At 54.1% G+C, this 12620-nt stretch overlaps 3 protein-coding genes across 3 annotated transcripts; all 3 read right to left on the reverse strand.

Annotated features, from left to right (window-relative positions):
- Nucleotides 1-265: 265 nt before the first annotated feature.
- CCM_07169 (adenosine deaminase family protein) lies at nt 266-2050 on the reverse strand (the record flags this gene model as incomplete). The annotated part of the gene is made up of 1 exon (XM_006672307.1): nt 266-2050. One exon carries the CDS (start codon nt 2048-2050, stop codon nt 266-268), a length of 1785 nt encoding a protein of 594 aa, XP_006672370.1.
- Nucleotides 2051-3833: 1783 nt separating this feature from the next.
- On the reverse strand, nt 3834-6426 carry CCM_07170 (acyl-CoA dehydrogenase; the record flags this gene model as incomplete). Its single annotated transcript, XM_006672308.1, has 4 exons — nt 3834-4275; nt 4558-5792; nt 5824-6233; nt 6330-6426. 4 exons carry the CDS (start codon nt 6424-6426, stop codon nt 3834-3836), a joined length of 2184 nt encoding a protein of 727 aa, XP_006672371.1.
- Nucleotides 6427-7532: 1106 nt separating this feature from the next.
- On the reverse strand, nt 7533-9843 carry CCM_07171 (Protein kinase-like domain; the record flags this gene model as incomplete). Its single annotated transcript, XM_006672309.1, has 3 exons — nt 7533-7580; nt 7616-9651; nt 9702-9843. The coding sequence occupies 3 exons, from the start codon at nt 9841-9843 to the stop codon at nt 7533-7535; spliced, it is 2226 nt and encodes a 741-aa protein (XP_006672372.1).
- Between the last annotated feature and the right edge of the window lie 2777 nt (nt 9844-12620).

The raw sequence follows: 12620 nt of genomic DNA on the forward strand, positions 1-12620 counted from the left end.
AAGGGAAAATCACATTGGGAGAATAAAAATGGCCAAATTGCCGGAAAAGGACTATCAATAGAGACCCGCACAGTTTATGGAATCTGGACCGTCTGAAGCTATATGGGTACTATAAATTAAATAATAAACGGCTATTGCGTTGAAACTTTTCATCGACATGTCTATTATGGAACCGTTGAGCTCCTCTTGTGAACACCGCCCAATGCACCAACCACTACGCCGAAAAACCAACCAGAGGGAGAACTGAGACGATATTTCTTCATGACTACACCTGCTCCACTACAGGAGCAGGATCAGCCGGTTCTTTGCCGGCAACGTTGCTGGACTCGGGTTCTGGCGTGTCGTCGTACTCGTCGCCATACTCGGACACGACCCAGAGGCAAAACTGCTCCCACTGAATCTGCCACTCCTGGATGCGCTCACCCTTGACGCCCTCGGCGAGGCTGGCTGCCTTGATATGGCCGAGCCAGGCGTCATTGTCCTCGTCCTCAAAGGCGGACCAGCGGACGCTGTTCTCGGCGAGGCTGCCGAGGCCGGCGAGGCCTAGGTTCTGCCAGCCCTGGAGGGCCTGCCAAAAGTCGTGGGACATGCCGGCGGTGCCGTGGCCCATCATGGCCGGGTCGTCGTTACAGAGACAGCAGGGGACGCCGCGGGCGAGCAGCGCGGGTAGCGGGTGCGCCGAGACGGAGCCGCAAAGGCGGAGGACCTCGTTGGAGATGGGGCAGGCCTCGACGAGGATGCGGCGCTCCTTGACCATGTCGACGAGCAGGGGGTGCTTGTAGAGGGAGTAGCCGTGCCCGATACGGCGGGTGCCGAGCAGGACGGCGTCAAAGAGGTTCTCGTCGGCGGCGTCGCCGTCGCCGAGCGTCTCGCCGGCGTGGAAGAAGAAGGGCACCGAGACGCCCTCCTGTGCGCACTGCTTGCGGAACCAAAACAGCTCGGGCAGCAGGTCGCGCAGGGTGCGGCCGGGGTTCTCGTACCCGACCACGTCGTAGCCGACGACGAGGTTGGGGAACTCCATCTTGGTCGTGATGCAGTGGTCCATGTCCTCGACGACGGGCCGGGTGCCGAGCGAGCGCAGCGACGTCCAGATGATGCCGAGGCCCCAGAAGCCGCGGCCCTCGTCGGAGGCGCGGAAGCGTGCCACCTCCTCCTCGATGACCTGGAACAGGTGCAGGTAGTCGGGCTCGGGCTTCTCGCGGCGGTCGCGGCAGTACCCGAGTGGCCAGGCGAAGCGCAGCTCGGCCCAGCACACGCCGTCGGCGTGCAGCTGGCGCACGAGGGCGCGCAGGTAGACACGCATCATGGGTTCGTACGTCAGGAGCGTAGCCGAGGCGACGAAGCAGTCTTGGAACTTGGCCCAGATGGCGTCGACGCCGTGGTGCTGGTGGTGCGCGTCCTGCGGGTGCAGCGTGCAGCGGCCGGCGAGCCACCTGACGAAGCCGTCACGGCCGCCGTCGGGGAACTCGTCGGCCATTTTGGTCAGGAGCACAAACTTGTTCTTCTTGTAGTCAGCAGTCCAGACGGAGCCGTCGACGCGCTCCCGGGCGCGGTAGCGAAACGTCATCATGCCCTTTTCTAGGGCCTCGGGGCTCGCGAGCGGGCGGTCGCTGGCCATGTGGACGCCGGGCAGCGCGAGCAGTTCGCGGACGAGGTACTCAAAGTCGACCATGGCCTCGAGGTGGGCGTGCAGCAGGGCGCCCTTGGGCATGCGGCGGACGATGCGCCACAGCTTGGTGCTCTCCATGCGGTCCTTGGCCATGGAGAACATCATGCCGGGGAAGACGGTGGCATGCATCTCGCTGGCCAGCTTCTCTTCCACGTCGGCCGTCCACGTCGTCCGCAGCTCCTCGGCGCGGATGCGCTCGACGACGCGGCACGCACGCTTCGCAATGGGCGACAGGGACTGGCGGAAGGCGGCGTCGGCGCGCTGCGTCTTTTCCTGCACGATGAGGTTGGCGCGGCCGGCCATGTACTTTTGCAGGAAGGGTTCGTCAGTGGAGGGGATTTCCTGGGAAACCTCCTCCCACACGTCGTCGGGCATGGCCATGTCTGGGAACGGGTTGCGGCTGGTGGGCGCTGTTGTGGCTTGTGACTGCAGATATGGGACAGACAAGCACGGGTCTCGGCCGATTCCGAATAGACCGCGCGAACAGACCCGATCCTCTTTTTTCTCTTGACAAGTTGAAGAGAGAAGTCGACCGAGGCTCGTGGCTGCAGGGTTGGCTGCAGGTCTCGGGTCGCTGGGGGTGGCAGCTCGAGGGCCACGGAGCAAACGGGCCACACCGCACTCGGTGATGTCGGGGTCTAGACCAGAGGGGCTCGAGGAAGCGCAATGGAAGCTCGGTCGCTTATCTACGAGCAGAATTGATGGTTCGGCAGTTGGGCTGCGTAAACAGTCGACGGGATGCTGCACGAGGTATGTCTGGTGGTTGATGGACGAAGAAGCAGGGCAGCCAGTCAAAGTTGGCGGCTGGCATGGCGGGGTGACGAGGGAAGGGATGGTGGGGTCAGACGACGTCACAGCGGCGCAGTGAGGAGGGATAAGATTCGGCGTATAATTATTGTTAGGCTATAGAGGAGTTTAGGAACAAGTATAATTGGTGTATATTGCTTGCCGTCATGTCAAATATTGTGTGTATATCTTGACTGCTTGATAGGCCGCCTATCTGTAGGTACCTACAGCGGGTGTACCTAGGTAGGTACTTGGCTATCACATTACAGTGGTCGTACAGCGCGCTTCAGTGGTCGTCACAGTGCTACAGGCGTCCAAGATCCTTGTGCGGAGGCCTGCGAACTCTCTGTCCGGAGGGGTGTTAGAAACTTTATTCCTTCTCGTGTATATAATTCACATGATACGATCATTACACACAAACTTCAAAAGCATGTCAAAAGTCCAAAGCGACGTTCCTGTTGGCTTGTCAGCCCTCGCCACGCCAGCGGTTTAGCGTCCGCTAGCCCCTGGCCGGCTGGCCTGTAACATGCCGATTCACCTCGACGCCACATCACATCGCCAATCCCCTCAACACCCTTTCCCGATGGGCACGCCATGATATATATGCAGCTTCTCACGGGTTCAGAATCCCTCGACGCCATCTCTTCCTTTGGCGGCCATTCAAAGTTGCCTGATTCCGCACGCCTCGGCCGCCTTTTTGCGCCCAGCACCGGCCGCTCATCCTGCTCCTCCACCCGATATGCATGTCTTGGCCACTGCAGGAAAGAAAGACAGAAAACGACTTCCCGTCTATCGCGCAAGGATAGGCTGGGAATTGTTTCCGCTGTAACTTCCCAGACGCCACACAGGTCAACTAGCCCGTCACCTGCCAGGTCCCACGTCACTCACAATCGACCTCGCAAGGCACCATCCCCCAGAACCAGTCTAGCATGATCGCATTTGCTTCCACGCGAGGGCGGGGGGGGACCTATAATGTTGCCTTTTATTCTTCTCGGTGAGTGGCTGATGGCATGTGGAAACGATCTTCGCCTTCCTCGTTGTTGCGGCCGTATTTACGACCTGGTACATCATAGTCCACATTTTGCTGCAGGACTACAGTCACACTGCAGCCGTCTCTGCTCTAAACGGAGCATTCTCTACACCGTATGCTACCATGGATGTGTTGTATGACGGAAAACTTTAAACCCTTTCGGTGACTTTCTAATCCCAGGACTGGGGAGCAGCCCATGTCTCAGAGACCCGGTCCCGTGTAAGTCAAGTATAAGAAGCTGCCACCACCCGTCTTCCTACATCGACACCTTGCAAGACACACACACATTCTTTAAATAACAACAGCATACCCAACATCATGAAGCTTTCATTCTCTCTGGCTCTGTCTCTACTCCTCGGCACCACCCTCGGCGCCGCCATCTCTGCCCGACAAGGCGGCCTTTGCTGCTTCAACCTCCAAGACACCAGCAGCGGCAGGAACGTCCAGCAAGATGGCCGCACCCACGAGCTCTTCCTCTACGATCCCAACCTTGGAGACGGCTGGTACTGCATTACCCCAAATTCCGTGCTCTACGACCGCGGCAACAACGCCTGCATCCTGACCTCGCCACGCAACTCGTTTGAGTGCCTCGACGGCACGCCTGGCGGCGACACGTGGCAGCTCGCCGGTGGCAATCTGCTCCAAGACTACGGCAGCGTCGACTTCAATGTTTGCAACGTCAACGGTCGCCAACAAATCTTTGGAGCTAGCCCCCCTGGTGGTTACAGCTGCCGCAAGACACAGCTCCGTACAGTCAACCGCACCAGTCAGTGCCAGTGAAAGACGCATTCTAATGCATGTTACATACTTGGCCAAAACATTTATATACCGATACTTATATACGATCAATTCATACAAATTCTCTGCTCTCTTTCCGCTTCCCTTTTGGTTTTATAGCTTCGCCGGCGCAGCTCCCACGTCATCAGTTCCGTAGACGATGAGTGTATCCTTGCGCAGCTCAGCCACAGTATCTTGCCTCTGTCGCTTCTCAACACTATTATATTTCTGCTCGACAAAGCGCACAAATATCTCCTGAGCCGCAGCGTTTCCATCAGACATGGCGTCAACATACAATAGTAGTGACACAAGGATATCGCCCAGCGCCCAGACTAGGTCTCTGGCTTCGCCCATCAGATCTGCCTGAGCCGTATTCACAATCTTGGCGCGGAGCTCCTTCCACTCCTGTACAGCATCCCATCCCTTAAGAGTCACTTCCGAGAATGCGGCAGCTTTCCCAACAACATCGTCAAGCGCCGCGATGCATTCCTGGCCCGCCTTGGGGTGCTTCAGCGCTCGGATCGTATCCGTACTGAGCACGTCCGTTGTGCCCTCCCAGATTGGCAGCACAGACACGTCGCGGAAAATTCTCGACACGTTGAGGTACTCTTGCTCTTCGTTGTCCATGTAACCGACGCCGCCTAACGCCTCCATGCACGAAAAGACGAGCGCGACCGACGGCTTGCAGACGTACGCCTTGGTGATTTGACTCAGGACCCGGATCAGAGGCAGCGCCAGCTTGGCCTCTGGCGTCAGCGCCTTCAGCGCCGGTGTAACATCGCCATACTCGTGGGTCGGATATTCGGACACGCCGAGAACATACGCCGAATACAAGCTCAGCATCATAAGGCCGCGGTACTCACCCGTCATCCGGGCGAGCGTGCGCATGTGCAGCCGGCTGTGGATCAGACGCATGCGCGCGCGGTTCCCCGCCCCAACCTCGCGCACGCGGGCATACGCCCGGGCAATGGCCAGGGCGCGCCCGACGTACGCTACGGCTGACACGGCCGAGTAGACGCGGGTAATGGTCAGCACGTTGCTGATCTCGTGGATGCCCTTGCCCTCGTCCCCGATGAGCCACCCGCGCATGCCCTCGAGCACCAGCTCGGCGGTCGGCAGGGACTGCGTGCCAAACTTGTGCTTGAGGCGAGAGATGCGAACGCCGTTGAGCCGCTCGCCGTTGGGGTTGGGGTGGCCGGCCATGGTCGTGGCATGGGGGTCGTGGCGGCGCATCGGTGCGATGAAGGCGGACAAGCCGCCGCTGGCAGACGTGCGCGCCAACAGGACCGTCATCTTGGAGTCGGTGGCCGAGGAGAACCACTTGAAGCCGCTAAGGCTCCAGGGACCGAGCGGGATCTCGTCCTGCTGAGAGGCGAGGCCAAACTCGACGTTCGCGGGCCGCGTGGCCACCGTCTCCGTCAAAGACACATCGCTTCCGCCGATGCGCTCCGTCATCCACTGCCCGGAGGTCCAGGCCACGCTTGGATCGCGCGATGTCAGCCGGCGGTAGGCGTCCTCGTACACCCGGCGCTCATCCGGTGTTAGCTTCGCCGACAAATACGGCGTGGTTAGGTGGCGGCGCAACAGGCACGCCGCGCCGTCTTGCATGGCCGACGGGCAGGTGACAACGGCAGAGGACGGCTGCCAGATATGCAGGCGTAGAAACTGGAGCGGCCGCGAGAAGGGCCCATATGGCGTGTCGTATCCCGTCGCGACAATGCTGGGACATGTTAGCGGTTCTCTGTCGCGCCATTGTAGAGTGCTGCGCTTCGTACCCTTTGGATATGCCCATACTTTGCAGCTCCCTCCATCCTTCTCCAGTCACCAGTTCACCAGTATGATGACCAAAGGACGATCGCCCGGAGCCTTTGAGGTACGGCAGGTTGCGGTACGCATCCGAGACCCAGGTAAAGACTTGGTCAGACAGGACATCTTGGCCCAGCTCCGCGACTTCATCCTGCGTTTGAGAAGCTACACTTTTCGAAAGAAATACTGGAAAATTTAATGAATGTCAGCCAGTGTGTCTGTCCCACCACTGTCCCACTGTGAGACCGACGAGATACGCACGCTTGAAGCATCGCTTGTAAGAATCATCGTCGTGGACCTGGTTCGGCAGCGTCGGCGGTGTCTGGAAGAAGCCCTTGTCGGCTCCAGAAGGCTCCATAGCGACGGTTTTCAATGAACAGAAAGTACGCTTCTGTCGAGGGTGCTAGACAAGTGCTCGCGTGTGAGAGTCTTCATGTGCATTGTACGCGGACCATGGCGCTGGAATGACGGGGGCGGAGCTGGCCATTTTTTAGTATTGGAATCAAGGTGTATTCGAATATAATAAAAAGAAAATAATATACTTTAATTTTGATCTTTTTATCTTTATTAGTATTCTTATTATATATAGTATTTATATTTTTAATATTAATATTCTAATAGCTAAGTAGTATAGTAGTTAGTTATACTTCTTAGTGAGTTTTATACCCTCTTATAGTTGCCTTAACCTACTCTTTTTATCTTAGCCTCTTTTAACCCTAGTCTTACTCTTCTTATAAGTTATTTATAAGCTTAAAGTACTATATTTAACTTTAGAAGGAAAAGGAAAGGAAAAGGGAAGTAAAGAAAAAATAAAGAGAAAAGGTACCTTTAGCTAGATTTAAACTAACGCCTATATACTAACATATGTAGCACTCTAATATAGAACTACTATTCTATAGATATTCTTCTTAGTTAGAATATATAGAATATTAAGTTATCTTTCCTCTAACTATTCTAGCTATAATTAACCTATATATACGTGTAATACCTCTATATATTATAAGCATAGATAATACTACAACGTAATATATGTATCTAACTTCGTCTTCGTGTATCTCTAGGGTATTTAGCCTGGTTCACCGCGTACTAGTCTTGCCGCGTACGCAGAATCGCCTACGAGAATTTCTGCGTGCGACAGCTCGTTCGTGTACGAGATTTCCCTCGTACGCATACTCGCTTACGAGACTTCTGGTTATCAGACCCACCGCGTACGCAGAGTTGCGGCCCTTGTATACCTTACTGCATAACGGAACATGGCTTTGATATCTTATTTGACTACATATGTACAAAGTACAGAACATTGCAAATGCTTACTGTACATTTAATTTGACATGACAACACTTTAATCATCTGCGTCTAAGCCCCGGAAAGGTAATGTGTATACCATATCGCTATCCCCCCAATACTTTCTGGTCCTTCTGGGCTTCCTGAAGAATTTCCCTCATCCGAGGATACAAGGATTCATCATCTTTTTCCCATCTCCCACCATTCGGAAACACCGCTTTCCGTAACCTGTTAATCCAAGGTATTAATGGCCGGTAATATACAGTGAAATTCTCCTCTGCAGCCGTGATAAAGTCCCCTTCATGAGATACTTGCCCTTTTTTTAGCTTTGCTAGCTCCCCCGTTCCAACAGAGTTCCACTCATCGAATTCTCGGACGACCCTACTCTCATCCGGACCGTTGTAGTGGATGCATACCCAGAACAATACCCAGAAGAATGACTCTAGATCGTGCATGAAAGAATGTTGCTCGCCTAGAAGTGCACCAATAGCCATGAATGCTCTCGTGCCGGTCTTTCCCTTTGCTCCTGAAGCACCTTCTCGCTGCACTTTGATAGCAAGGTCCAGATCGATTAGAAATGAGGGCCAGGAGGGATTGTCATTGTCCTCGTTAATCATGAGATTGTTGATTGAGATATCTCTGTGCAAGAAGCCTGCCTTGTGTAAGGACTCGTGTCCCTTGATACAGCCCTCAAGAGCAGCAAGCAGAGCCGACCGGGAGCTCGCCTTGTATATCGGCCTTCCATAGTCTTTCAAAATGACACGTCGATGTACCCTATTTGGTAGGGTACTGGCAGACTTGGTTGGAGACATGGAGCAGGATCGCTTGCTGGGAGGGTAAGAAGCGCCGGTTTGGCTAGATGACCGCTTCCGGCTGCTGTAGCGGCCATTCCGCGACGTGCCAGCAGGGTTGTTGTTCGACCGAGTCGGACGTTCACGCCTGTAGTTTGACGCTCTTGTGATGTCCAGTCCTCTTCGAATATTGCCCCGAATCTCGTCATCCATCCCGTGAACCGTAACTGTCTCGTGGTGGTAGTACCGGGCCACGTTAACAACGCCTTTGCCAGTCGCTTCTTGTAACATTTCTCCTTCTTCATCGCGTTCTGAAAACTGCCACGAATCCTTGATAACAAGTGGCATCTCTGGCCTCCCTTCTCGATGGGCTTTCCAGCAAGTCGTCGCCCGGCCAGCTATACAACGTGCGCGCTGCATCACCCCGTCGATAATGATTCGCTCGGTTGAACCGTTTCGGATGATTTCAATAAAGCGCTCCTTATTTGCTGTTATAACGGTCGGATCGAACCCCAGCTGCTCCTCGTTCATCCAGAGAAACCCGAGGATTGTGCACACAAATCGCAGTCCATCTTCGTTAATGTCGAACTGCTCGGATGCGACGGCCCCAAGCCGGTCAAACGTCCATACCCTCATAAGAGATCCGCAAATAGAAAAGCCTAGTACGAAGTGACGAGTGTCCTGAGCAGCAAGCACTTCCCTTGCGTACCTCCCAAGATCAAGCCATGCTTCTGAGGCTTTATCAGCGGCACGGTTGCTCTTGAGCTCTCCTGGTACGAGGACCTGGGACCAATGGCATCTGGATTCCTTCCCTGCCTCAGGATCGTTCACAAAACCAACGTCCATCTTCCGTTTCCCTATAGAACCATCGATCGTCTTGTTCGGTTTCGCTAATGGTCTTCGCTGACGTGTCGGTACTGAGGTCTTGCCCTCTGCAAATTTTGCCAGCTTCTCGCTAAAGTCTGCAAACCAGCTCAGCACATCCTCTTGCTTCGCATCTTCTGGCCATCCCGTCCAGCCGTTGTCAAAGAGTGGCTCGCCGCCTTCCTGGCACATCTCGAAGAATGCCTCGGATGTCATCTCAAGATCGGTCACTCGCCCAAAGTATGTGTTGTAGAAGCTGCGGAGCCCAACATACATTGGGCCAAGCTCCTCCTTAAGCACCCCATCCACATATTTGCGAGGTTCGGACGAGTTCGCGAAGCTGCTGGTGTTGAGTCGCCATGGGGTTTGTTGTATAGAGGAGGCTACCGGTCGGGGAGGTGGAGTTGATTCGGTGACGGCGTTGTAAACTTGATTCCAGATACTTGTGTCGTCGGGTTTATCGGCGAGAGCTACTCTCAGGAGAGGTTGAATGCAATCGAGGTCGAAGTCGTCAGAGTCGAGGGAGAGTTCCAGCCGCAAAAGATCGCTGCGGAGTGTGCCACGACCTGTTCCAGCGGGAAGCAGACGGGCTGCAGGAAAATTTTGCGCCACAGAAAGAAAAGCAAGCACAAGTTTCCGGAGACCTATATTATAGTCAGAAAGGCATACAGCGATGATAAGTTGGTTGGCTTACCTTCTTGACCAAGAAGCTGAAGCGCGTCTGGTGTGAAGGAGACGCTCCGGCCTTCGCATATCTCCTTGAAAGAAGCGTGGAAGTCATCAAGACCATTACCGATAGGATTGTCCTTGATAAAATCCAAGCTCCTTTGGTCCATCATGGCTATTGTCTCGTCATTGCCGCACTTGTGTCTCGCGATTTTGATGCTAAGTCAGATTAACAAAGGTGTTGTGATTTGAGTCGAGATCACAGTATACATACCTACGCGAGTGGGGGGGGGGTGTTTTCTGACAGGGCACTAGACACGTTTTCCACTTAACATGTAATTTTCCCCTATCACAACGCTGTTAGGCGTCTAACATAGCTTCTAAAAAAATATATAAGATTTTAATAGGTAGTAGTAGCCTAATAGCATTATAATAGGGGGAAAAAACATATTAAAAAAGAGACCTATCTAGTACCCTAGCGCTTAGATAGCAGCACCTAGTACGGAGTATATATACGTATAGGGCCTATCTATGTATATAACTAGTAGTTAGGCAGCTTATGGGGATAGCTTAGAACAATCTATCGTTATCTCGCATATATCTATAACACAAGCTATGTGTGGCAACTTAGTTATAGGGGCAAACAGCGCAGATAAGAGCCTAAAATACACTGCGCAAAGAGAGGTGCAGGTCGATTTGGTTTAAAGTGTAGGGAAGACAAGACCGTATTTGCGATGGGGACGATATATTATCTGATAACTATTTTCCTTCTTATCATGTATGTTGTTTCCTGTTTTGCGGTACTGTTCCGCGGGGGTTAGTATTCTATCAGCCTACCCTAAAACACCACTATACTTATCATAATAAACCGTTCCTTCCGGCAATATCTAGAAGTTGAGAAGACGGCTTGTATACTATGTGGCTAACTGTATGGCCTTCTTCATATCGCGTTAATTTCAATACTTTGCCACTATGTATATAGGCTTGTCTGATTTGCCAGTGTCATCATTTCATGCATATATCTTTATACAAACCGCGGATGGGTGCATCCTGGCTCACAACCGTGCAAGTAGTACACATAAATCCTCGCCAATAAAGTGACCAATCCTTAATTGAACTCTATAACCTCGGGAAATTTAGAGCTTGAGTTTCTAGAGTAAAGTTGGAATTCGCTTGGATGCTGAGCTGCACAGGAAAGGCCATAGCCAATCAGCGCCTTGACTACATGAATTTTGGTGGAACGACTTGTCGCGAGCTACATAATACGTATTAAGCGCAAGCAAACTCAACAATCAGACTCCGGCCACAGTCGTCTAGGGGTCAGGACACTAGTTTGTGGAGTTTACAACACCGCGAACCACTGGAAACCGAGGTTCGAGTCCTCGCTGCGGCACTCGTCTTTATTCCAGCAAGATTACAATCTTGCCATTGTTCATTATCTTTTGGCCACAGTCGTCTAGGGGTCAGGACACTAGTTTGTGGAGGATATTTTCTACGCAAACCACTGGAAACCGAGGTTCGAGTCCTCGCTGCGGCATTCTTTTTGCTATTTCATGCCGTGTTTGGTTTTATTCTAGTCTCTCTTTCATCTTTTACTATGTGTGATATGAGCTAGCGATGTGAGTTGTGGTCGCATGGATATAAGAGTAATGTAGAGTGATACTATCTATTTATTATATTGTCGACTATCTTTGCTGTTCTGTTCTGCCCCAAATTTTGCACCGTGCAACTGTGCATCCCTTGACCACACCAGATCGAAGCCACGCAAGGTGTTACGTCTGTCTGTCCGCGTCATTCAAGTCACAACGGGCACTACGCGATGGATCATTCAGCCCGTCGCAAGGCTGCCTCTTAGACGAACTCCACCCATCCAGATACCACTTGTATCTAGACACGGTTGCCTGCTCCGTACTAGTTTGCAGAACTCGCCACCTTTTCTGTTCTTCATCGCTCAACCTGCTGATTCTGATCGTGACCGACTGCCAGGAAAGAAATGGACAGCTTCTCCATCGCCGCACTCGTATCCTCAACATCGTCCGTCTCACAGCGGGCCGTCTTCGGCGCGGGCGAGATCCGTAGCCTGCAACGCACCACTGCTACGGCCAGCCAAGGCCAGCCGCCGCTGCGCGATCTCGCAAACCTCGCAGATCTCCTCGAAAAGGCCGGTCGCGATGCCGAAGCGCTCGGCCGCGCCCTGGGCGCCTCGTCGGCTGTCGCGGAGCGCCTGCGGGAGAAGCTCCGGGACGCGCTGGCAGCAGGCGAGACGATGATGGCCGGACTCGGCAAGCAGCTGATGCGTCTGGAGGCGAGCAGCCTGGCCAGCGTGTACGTGAGCTACGTCCACAGACAGCAGCGCGTGGTGCTGGCATACAGCGACCTGTTTCAGTATTATGCGCAGATTGTAGCGTTGTAGGTGACCCTTGCCGTCTTTGGCCGTTCCGGCCTGCGAGTATCCGCGCTCTAACATCTGTGCCTACAGACCAAGCAAAGAGCACCAAGACCAGCGCCTAGATACCAAAGACTGGCATCATCTGACCGAGGCGGCGACGCAAGCCGCCCACGAAGCTACGCAGCCCCCAAACACCATCATGACCATCCGCGCATCCGGGCCCGACGACACCACGCCACCCATCTACACGGCACCTGCGTCGCAGCCCGACAGCCCCTCTCCCGAGCAAGACCGCGGGGGGTTCGGCTCCTTTGTCTCGTCCCTCAAGGCCATGGTGTCGTCGGTGCTGCCCAAGCCGGACCCGCTCGTGTGCGCGCTCTGCGAGGCGTGCGCGCGCGGCGACACGCGGCTCGTGCAGGGCCTCCTGGACCAGGGCGCCAACGTGGACGGGCGCAACAAGAACCGCGATACGCCGATGAACGTGGCCATCCAGGCCAACCAGATCGACGCCGCGGCGCTGCTGGCCGCTGCCGGCGCGGACGTCGAGGGCGCCCACGG

Source organism: Cordyceps militaris (assembly GCF_000225605.1).
Source record: "Cordyceps militaris CM01 unplaced genomic scaffold CCM_S00005, whole genome shotgun sequence".
In the NCBI taxonomy this organism is placed as follows: Eukaryota; Fungi; Ascomycota; class Sordariomycetes; order Hypocreales; family Cordycipitaceae; genus Cordyceps; species Cordyceps militaris.